The sequence below is a fragment of the Leuresthes tenuis genome, unplaced genomic scaffold (genome assembly GCF_036924035.1).
Source record: "Leuresthes tenuis unplaced genomic scaffold, fLeuTen1.0.hap1 SCAF_1, whole genome shotgun sequence".
Classification (NCBI taxonomy): domain Eukaryota; kingdom Metazoa; phylum Chordata; class Actinopteri; order Atheriniformes; family Atherinopsidae; genus Leuresthes; species Leuresthes tenuis.
In genome coordinates this window covers 14,904,509-14,914,935 of record NW_027325355.1, presented here as the reverse complement: position 1 = coordinate 14,914,935, position 10,427 = coordinate 14,904,509, and the positions used below count along the sequence as shown (strand labels likewise).

Here is a 10,427-nt window from a genome sequence, read left to right as displayed (position 1 = left end):
TTTATTTCCCTCTTTGAATGTTTTACGTCTCGTTTCTTTTTGCATCAGTTTTGCATCTTTGCTGGTGTCACATTTTAGGTCAGAATTTGGTCATATTGCATCTCTTCTCTGCCTATCGCACTTCATTTTAGATCTGTGCGGCCATTTGGTTTCACTTGTGTAATCATTCATATTTTCATGGTTCTTCTTTGCCTCATAAAGCTCAGTTTGTCCCTTCTTTTGTACTTTTTCTATCTGTTTTTGTGGTCCTTGACCCATTTTGTATTCATATCTATTGATTTTCTTCTCTCTGTGGTCTTCTTGATATGACTTCGGCTTGCAAAACAAACAGCAGATGCTGCACTGGCATGGCATCTTAAATCTAAAAAAATTCTGTCTCATCTCTCAGATGAGATCAGGGGCCCTGCTGACACCTTGAGGTCCTGGACCAGAACCCGGCAGAAAAATCTCTGATCACGATAACGGGTTACGATCACAAGGTTAAATCTGGTTCAGCTCCACCTGAAAATGCGACATCTTTTTGCAAATATTTGGTTTTGTCCACGCCGCTGCAAAACACGATGTACGAGCTTGGTTTTTCTGCAACATTTATTTACATCACACATCATCAGAATACAGTGTTACTCTTCACAGAAGACCATTAAAACAAACAAAAAGAAAAAGAAAAATCTGATAAATCACTATGGATGTTGATCAGATGCCCAGGTTCTGTCTGACAACTGTCTGGCCTCACGAATAAAATGCCTCGAAACAAAGTCTAATTGAGAATTGAGGTGTCTTGCATTTAGCTCTGCTCTAAACCACTCACATGTGGCTTTTACATACAGTACAGTGCACATTCCTGCACTGTCGACGCCCACGGCACGGCTTACTAGATTATAAATTCGGTGTAGTACAAGTTTCGAAACAAATCTAAGGTAAGCGGTCAAACCAAACTTCACGGTACAAATTAAAGGGGAATTAAATTAAATTTGAAAATTTCCTAAAACGTTCACCTGAACCGTAACATGATCCTCAAATAGGCTTTCATGATTAAATAGTTGGACTACATGAGTGGTTACATAAATGATCCACAATTCAGGTGCATGTTTAATGCTTTTGAAGAGGATCTAAACTTACATGTGAAGATGACCGTTATCATCCTGAAGCAGCTCTACTTGTGCAGAAATGTATTGGTTTATTTCCTTATACTGCACTGTGTAACCTAAACTTCATCAACTACTGTACTTTAGCTCTGAGACAGTTTAATATCTCATTTCACATGGAAATATAAGTAATATTAATGTGTTTTTAATGTCTAGAATCAGCTCAGTTTTATGTACGAGGGTGACTAAGTGATTTATCACGTGGACTTCTAAAACTATTTCAGCATATTTTATATTATCTGGGGTTACATGTCAATCAATACTATATGGCAGTGAATAATGAGCATAAAACCAACAGGACGATGTGTTGCACGCGACCTCAGAAACCTTCGAATTGAAATCCAAGTGCAGGCTTTAATTTAACATATAAAGAATGTCAGTATAGCATGGGTTCAGAAGACCAGTAATCAATTTAAGAAAAATGAAGAGAGAAAAATTGTGAATTCTGAGCAACAACAGCTACGGCATCAACAAGAAATAAAAACGGCAGTGCTGCTTCAAGCCACAAATCAATCAAAAGACCACAAAACAAAAGCATGAAAGTATAAGAACTTCTCCCAACAGCCAACAGCGCACGTAATAACCAGAAAATAACTTCAGAGCAGGTTCCCTCCTAAACGCTCCACTTCACAAAAAAGCAAAGAAATGAATAGATGCCTCAACAGCTCCAGCAAGAAGAGAAATAAAACGGTTCAGAGTGGTTCGTACACCCTCGGACTCGTTCTCACCAGCTGTTCTGTAGATCAGATCAGTTTTTCGTGATGCTGAGAAAACCAGAGTGCTGTCCAAATCTGCCCATTTATCACAAGTACGAGCCCCATGACAGAAAATAAAACAAATAGAGAACATTCAAGTTTGTGTGGAGCAGTATTAAGTCCATTTTACCTTTTTTTATTTTTTTTGGCAGCTTCTCTTACTTAGCCAAAAACATGTGAATGCCCCCTGATACGACTGTTAACATTTTAAAACCATCAGCACTATGCTTCAAGGTGAAATCTGGTTTTTAGGCTTTCCACCATATTGTGGAGCCTTGAGTAGAGATGAGCTTCCATTAAGCCATCGGGGCATTTTTGAGGTCCTATACCCTGCAATGATGCTGCTTCACTGCCTGCAGCTTGGTATCAGGTTTATGTGCATTCTAGTCAGATTTATTACCACTAAAATTAGGACTCTTTGGTGTTGAATGCCTCCAAACTGTTGAAAAACTAACGTTCCATTGTTTTATAAGATTTGTTTTAGGGCAATATCTTATGAGCAATATGCTAATATACTTTTTGGCATAAATTAGACGAGAGGATAGATATTAATCTCCCATCTGTCCATCAAATAATAAATTTCTGGCACAATAACAGGAAATTGGGGGGAGATTAGTCTAAGTGGTTGGGTTTAAAAGCCTTAATTTATTTAGTTTGGGTTGGGAACTTTAAATGAACAACGAAACAAGTAACAAACTCCGGGTTTGTGTGTGTGGTGGGGGGGTGTGTGCGCATCTATGCCAGCGGAAGGATCATCAGTGCCGGCAGGAGGAGAAGAGGAGGCCGGTTCCAAGTTGCCACTGAGGGGACGGGGCGCTTCCTTTTGGGGCCATTACAGAGTGGGGTGCTGCAGCAGGTGATGCAGACCGAGTTGAGCTTGCCGGTGCAGAACTGCTGGTAGCCAGAGGAGGCAATGAGGCAGGCCCCAGAGGATGCACAGGACTTCCGATAATGTATCCCTGCAGGAAAGACAGGAAGCACAGACTAAAGGGACTTCTGAACAGTTGCACAGCTTTAAGACAGACACTTGTAATACACGACTCCCACAGAACTGCCGATTCATATTCCCAGCTCTAATTAGATTGCTAAGATTGAACATGTAACTTTTAAGAGTCATTTGTTTTAACCCAGCTGTATCATTTTATTGCAGTCTTTGAGTTATCGGAGCGATCGACTTCCAGTCTGCTCTTATTAACTGATATTTGTCAGTGCTGTATAGAAACAATTTATATGATAAAATTGTGGCTTTGTATTACACTTGAGAGCCGCTCACTCTGTTGCTTCTCCACAATGCTACGCATTTATGCTGCTATAACATTGTGTTATAGCAGGTACTTCATCTTTTATGAGCATCCTTATTGCATTAATTCTCCTGTGGTTTCTTTTGGCCCCAAATGAAGTTTCCACAGACTAGACAAAAATGGACAAATGTTTTGATTACATCTAATTCAGATAAATTCAATCTTTCCAGCAGAAGCTTGTGAAAGATAAATATGTACAAGCTGAGCATTTGTCCTCTTGGATAGTCTTTTTATGGAATATAGAACAAGGAATCAGTGGGACATATCTAAAGAAGTTGGAGCCAGCTTACTTGTTGGTCATGTCAATGCGTGAAATTAAACAACCGTAGTATGGCTGCCCTTCCGTTCCCTTTTGCAAGGACACCGCATACGTAAACCTACAATTACAAAATAGCTTTTAACCTTCAAGCCATCTGCGGTCTGATATCTTCCACAGCTTAGAAGTTCCATGGCCACACTGCCACAAAGAAAACTCAAACTGCTGGAATATGTTTCAGTAGCTTAAGAATTTTCACCTGCTTTTAAAACACTTCATTAGGAGCATTATTTTACCAATGTGTCTCCAATTTTAGACCAGCCTCGGCTCACGAAATGACCACGAATTCTAACCACTTCCTTTTGTGACAACGGCATGTCAGTTGTGAAATGTATGCGGTAATGCCAGATAAAGCAACAAGCGTCTCATCTATTATCTTGGTTATGTAGGTGACAAAATCCCACCCCTGCTGGTGGTGGTGACCATTGCAACACATCTGAAAAAGTCTAAAAATAAAGGCTAAATGAATGCCTCAGAATGGCACACATTATTTATTTATCTGAGGTCACTGAACTCTGAAATAAGGTCTTCAAAAAGACACGATTTAACAAGTTTAAGGTGACACATAAGCTGTCATAAATATGAAACCTTGCTTTGTGCTACGAAGAAAGGGCTTTACTGTCACTGGAGAAGTAGCAAGCATACATGCATTTTTGTTTAAAAGTTTATTACGTATAGTTTAGCTCAGAGTGTTCGAAAGGAAGAACATCACCCGTGCCAACCCAATATCAATATGAACCTGTACTATACAGATGTATACTGTTTAGCTCAGTAGGTTATGGGCTCGCCACCAATTCTGGATAGTTGTTTTTCTCATTGCTAAGGCTTAAGAAATATGGTCTAATTGTGAAAATTTAAGAAAGAAAGAAATTAAGTGTCAGTTAAACAAACGTTGACACAGTTTTGAACATCAGAGGCAATGATCATCATTTCTTAAACTTTAACCCTTAAGAGTCGGCCATATAGATGTCCGAAAAGGCAGCGCATGTTGCCTTTAGTGAACCAATAATAAACTCGGTAAATCTCAAAACCCACCACATACACGACAGATATTCTTTGCACACACAAAAAAACAACTATGTAAATTGATGTAAAAAGGATTTCTGTGCGTGATTCAATTGCCGAAAAATCAATAAAATGTTAGAGACTACTAAGCATAGCATGCTAAACAAAATGAGTTGTTTCAGTTTTGCCTGTAGCTCAACAAATTTATGTAACATAGTTTGTGAATACTGTAAGATTAGAAGCAACACTATGCTAACATACTTCAGATAATGAAGTAGAGCTAGCCAAATATGCTAGTGCAGCACTTAAACACAATGTTTTATTGCTTTTCATGTTTTTTAATGTAGCTGTAGTGTCATGGCATGTGTGATGGGTTCCAAACGGACCCAAAGGAGGCAGGCAGGAAAGGAAAATATGTAGACTTTTACTGACAAAGCTAAAAGCGCTGCAGGGGAAGTAAGTTTATAACACGTCAATCCAGAATAACGATAGCTTGACAGGAACAAAACTAAAACAGAGCACAAGAAGGTAAATAAAAAATATGAAACAACGATGGTAATCTGGTACTTAAAAAAGAAAGATAGCAATAAACACAATGCAGGTGAGGTAATTGACAAATTAGGACCTGATATGAAACGAAAATGGGAAGTAAACTACGCAGAATACATAAGTAGGCAAGCTCTTCCAAATAAAAGAAGAAAAATGGGGTAAACTGATGACAACATGAGAAAAACTAAAAAACAGAATATCCAAAAGACAACACAAAAAAAAATACACAAAAGAACCAAACTAAATCTATAGATCGTGACGTAAAAAGTTCCGAACTTTAACTTGAACTAAAGAATAAATAGAGCACGGATTTCTGGCTGCATGAACGACCAGAAACTGTCACGCCCAAAGCAAAAGTAGCCCACTGTACATTTTCAACAAATATTTGAGAATAAATGTTAATATTTTGAATTCTTTGCACACTGGTAATTAATCTGTTCCCAAAAAAATTCTCATCTCAATGTGTTTTTTTTCTTACCACATGGCTACTAAAAAATGTATTTTCTATATTTATTTCCTTATTTTCGCCATCGCAGCCTGTTGGCCGCACACTCAACAGACTGAACCAGTATATGTTGCAAAGCAGCGCAAAGCTAATCAAATCTTGCGTCAGTTGCTGTCTCATATGTGACAAATGAGCTGAATGTTGGGGTTCCAAGGTATCCCTGTAACACGACATGGTTAATACTTTGCTTTTGGAATAACAATAAAACAACTGCACAACACCAAGAGGGATGAAAAAAAATAAACATGAAAGTAAAAGCGATAGAAGGCTGCATTTATTTCGCCTTATGATGCAAACGCTTTCACACAAGTATCTGCCAAAGGCCAATATTTAGCCTGTGAAATTGTGATTGCTGTAAAACTGCAAGTCCACACACCAACTGATGGGTCTCTTTTTCTTTGAAGCTGAACAAGAAACAAAATAACAGATAACAATGTCTATTTCGCTGAACATCAAAGTAGGCCGTGTTGACCTCATCTGCGGGGCCAGATATTTGGACACGAAGATTAAAAAAGGTATTTGGAGAAGGAGTGACAGCTGGATTCTTTGGTGAAAAATATTATTAGAAAACTGACATTCAACCTTGAGGAGAAAGTATTAAAGATGCAAACATCTCAGATAATTTAATGAGCTGCCTGTGCAAAGTGCTTGCATGACTTGAAAGGTAATGTGAGGGCAAAAAAAACCTATCAAGGCTCTTATTACCTGAGACTTCGATATCTATGTTACTAATCCCGCATCCAGTCAAGGTGCAGGAAAACCCAGAAAGCCTAGAACTCCACCAAGGTGCAGAATTCTCCTAAGCTTTTACCTTCAAAACAGAAACTATCATTTCAATCTGTCACAAACAATGTGCTCTTGGTTTGATTGACAGTTGAGGATAGTTTTCTGTAAAAATAAAAGACACCAACCATCAAGAGGCCGCCACTGTGCCTTCATTAGGTGAGACGACAACACAAAAATCAGACTCTTACCATCAGGTTTGACCAGCACCTCCTTCTGACACATGTCCTGTACGTTGACTGTGCAGTTGACGATATACTCCGGTGTGGAGCAGTCATTTTGCTTCATCTCCTCACACTGGTAACACTGGATCTGAAGGGAATATCCTGTGCGACAGAGACGGCAATGAAAAGTATATATAAGTCATCGTTTTTGCAGCATGTTGTGTTTTATGTTATGTTGGCACTTCATTGGTCGTTTGTCAGATGTTAAAAAAATGGTCATGTAAAGTATCCGTAAAATTTGATGGAGCTGACGCCAAAGTTTCAAATGCAAGGTTGTCTTTTTATTGCATATCAACGCCACAAAAGTCCAAGTTCATCCAATAAAAAACTGACATTATTCATTATGCTTTGGCATCAGATTATCATTAAAGAGTCTGAAATAATAACATTTTGTCCTACAAGCGATCCCAAAATCAAGATATTGAAAAAGTCAAAGCTCTCACCAAATCTTTGAAGCCGCTCGAATGTTCACTGACTGAAATTTGAAAAATTAGATCTGCACAAACAGGGAAAATCCAAAGCACAACAAGGTAGCTTAAAAAGTTTCTTGTCATGTTTGCTGAATCTGTCAATATGTGTATGAGGACCTGTAGTACACAAAAAAAGAATTTTTTTTTTAAAAGTCTGGTCCCTTTAGCTCCTTCCGTTGCATCTAATGTGATTAGCAAGAAGCCTCAATGACTGACAGAAAACAAACAATCAGAAGAAAAAGTCTCAAACTGGTGTCAGTCACTGCAACTTCTACGAGGGGAGCTTTGGAGTCAAAGCTGAAGCACAGCAGAGAGGGAGAGAAGTGATCAAGCCCACGTTCTTCTCAGTTTTGCCAAAGTCTGATTTAAACGTATAGATGCAATAGCTGAGAAGTAATTTCTTTACTTTTTTCTATTCCAAGTTAAATGGTTAGTTTAGCTTAGCCTGAGTGGAAATAGAATGAAACAGCTAGCCTGGTTCTCTTTCATTTAAAACAAAGCATCGTTAGCAGCTCAAACACTCACAAATTAGCACAACATGATCTGCTTCTATAGATTAAAAAGAAAAAAAGGACAAAAAACAAAAACAATTAACCAGCATCTGTTATTTTAACACATCTGAATTCTTTTTTTTTTTTTAAAGTTAGCCTGGTCACTGTATGCAAATCATACGAGCAAAGCAGTCAAAGAAACATTCTTAACAAATGTATTGATTTTAAAGTGAAGATTGAAAAGCCTAACTTTGTTCACAGTAAATGACTGTGTGGCATTTGGTCTAGATTGTTTGGGGAAACTGAGTCTGTTTTTCTTTATGTTGCCCTTTACAAGGCTATTTTTCTTTGTCTGCATGGAGCGCATCGTTAGCTTTTATTCACAGAATCCCCTGATCGCTCTTTGTCAGTTTGTGCAATGTCATCTTCTATCTTCTGCGGTGTTTTGACATCACACCAACAAGCAGGAGGACAGGGCCAAGGCTTCCCGAGTTTACAAAGCACATAATCTTCAGCTGGTTTTATTGGCGTCTCATGAGCGTCAACAGAGAGGTGATAAATTCACACCCCGAGTTGAGATGAAGCCATAAAAAAATAAATAATAATAATAAAATCAGCACAGCACAGAGTGGTTCTTTTAGATTCACTTCTAACCTACGGATGTTTTGGTGATAAAACTCCATTTACAGTACAAACTGACAATATACTGAATGACCCATGTGCATACTCAGTCCCTGAGGTAATAATAATAATTAAAAAGAAAAAAAAAGTCCTGCCTGGCACCACATCTTTCTGTAGATAGCTTTTAGAGCTTTGTGTGGGTTTTCATTTTGATACTTTTACTGCTGCCTGGATGAGCTTTTCTTATTGCCCAGAAACCTCATTGAGATGTGGGGTTAGGGTTACGCTGGCAATGCAAAAAAAAAAAAGGGCAAGACATCTGCAGAAAGCAAAGTGAGACCTACAGAGGAGAAAGTGTGAAGGCTCAGAGTAAAAGATGCGGCGTCTGCGGTGGCTAAAGCATTCATTGCAGGCTTATTTAAGCAACGGACAAAAGCTGTGAAAAATCCATTCAACACTGTAGTTTTAGAATTATATTACACCAACAATATAGCAGCGTGGAACTAATTTTTTTCAAATCTGTGGAAGATACTTTAGAAATAGCAGCATCGAAAACAGGCATTCAATCAAAGTCTAAAAGTCTTGCAAACCTGCCTGCCCTTTCTTTTCCAAATATCCCACCCAAGCTATCAGTACCCACGGACAGATATTAAGGGTGTAATTATTAGGATGGCAAGAATCATTAATCTATAGTCAAACAGCAGCCACTGATAAAGGTCTGCACATCTCCACGCATCCACCGTAATTAATGTAAACCAAACAAATACCTGAAACCTCCATCCATCACCTGGAAGGAGACTGAGGAAAACTGGTGCAACATCCAACCCCAGAGCTCAGCTTAAGAAAACTGCTCGACTTAATATTCATTACTTCCGCAAAAAAAAGAAAAGAAAAAAAAAGGATAGGTTAATGAGAGAAAATAGCAAGAGAGTAATATTGATGAAATATTTGGAAACAGGATCCTCGTTTGTTTTTGGCAAAAAAAAAAAAAAAAGAGGCGCCCTCCCTTTCTCAACACTTACCAAGTCAAGAAATGAACCATTCAAAGCAGACAGGAGCAGGAATACTTCAGGTAACGCACAGGGGTTTTCAGAAGGCAACATGACCGTCAGTTCCAGGAATTTTCTCAAGCTTAAATTTCTCAAAAGAGAATCTACGCCCAGCGTAGGACGACATTTAAGGCTCACCAGCATGAAACAAACTGTTACCAAAGAAAACTACCACTGCTTTCTGATTTAACTGCTCGGAAATAAAGTTGCATCCATTTTGGAACAGTGTACCGTGTGGGCAGCTGTTAAAACTCTCCCCACAGTGTCACAGAAAGCTACAATAACGAGCAATTTCAGCACTTGCGTCTCCCTGTTGCGCGCGAATGAAAAAGAAAGCTCTCCACGGTGCCCGAAACGGGGCTGCGGTCTCAAGTTGCACCTACCTGCGTCGAGAAACACTCCAAATAAAGTCGCAAAAACGAACAGACGCATCCTCTCCCAAGTAACGCCGAGAGGAGAAACATCAGACCACAAGTTCAGGAGGAGGGCGCTCAGAGGAGGTGGAGGAGAACCCGCCGCGGAGAAAGCCCAGATGCGGATCCGCTCATCCTCTCGGCTTGGCTGAGGTGAGAGCTCCGCAAAAGTGGGAGCCTGCGCGCCAACGCCACTGGAGTCGAATGAACCGCGAGCGCAGAAATCATAAAGCGCACCACGTGACGGGAGCTGGCATCGGCATACCTCACGCTCTCCTCACGCACTGATGAAAATGGAATTACTCATCGATGATGGGCTTAAAAAACATATAGTAGGCGAATATTTCACCTTTTAACACCACGTTCTATGACTTATATCTCTTTACGAGCACTCAGGTGCGTCAGTGTTGAGGAGCTGGAACAAAAAAATGATCCTTCTCATCCTACAAAAATCAAGATTTTGATTTGAACTATTTTTAACTTCATATTGATTCCCTATACCTCATTAACACCGACACACCACATCTTGTGGCTGTGAGGTTTGACGAACCTCTCGCCAGACAAATAAAAGAGCGGTTTTATTTTCCTCCCATCCACTAACATATGAGAAACCTCATCATCCCAACACAAATTCCGCTTTACCTCCACTTTAAACATAATCTGTCTCCGTGCTCGTGCTTTGTGATCATTAGTCAACAAGAGTCTTCCAAGCGTGCGTAAACTAACTGCATTTAATCAGAACGCGCGTAATAGCTCACCAGGGGACTAATAGTGGGTATGAATCCCTCCGCGGTAACGGG

At 39.4% G+C, this 10,427-nt stretch overlaps 1 protein-coding gene across 1 annotated transcript; it reads right to left on the bottom strand.

Moving 5' to 3' along the window:
• Nucleotides 1–570: 570 nt before the first annotated feature.
• On the bottom strand, nucleotides 571–9,808 carry LOC140292976 (ly6/PLAUR domain-containing protein 1-like). The gene is made up of 3 exons (XM_072379502.1): nucleotides 9,598–9,808; nucleotides 6,551–6,685; nucleotides 571–2,859 (listed from the first exon to the last, which is right to left on the bottom strand). The coding sequence occupies exons 1-3, from the start codon at nucleotides 9,644–9,646 to the stop codon at nucleotides 2,636–2,638; spliced, it is 408 nt and encodes a 135-aa protein (XP_072235603.1). The 5' UTR covers nucleotides 9,647–9,808; the 3' UTR covers nucleotides 571–2,635.
• Nucleotides 9,809–10,427: the final 619 nt, after the last annotated feature.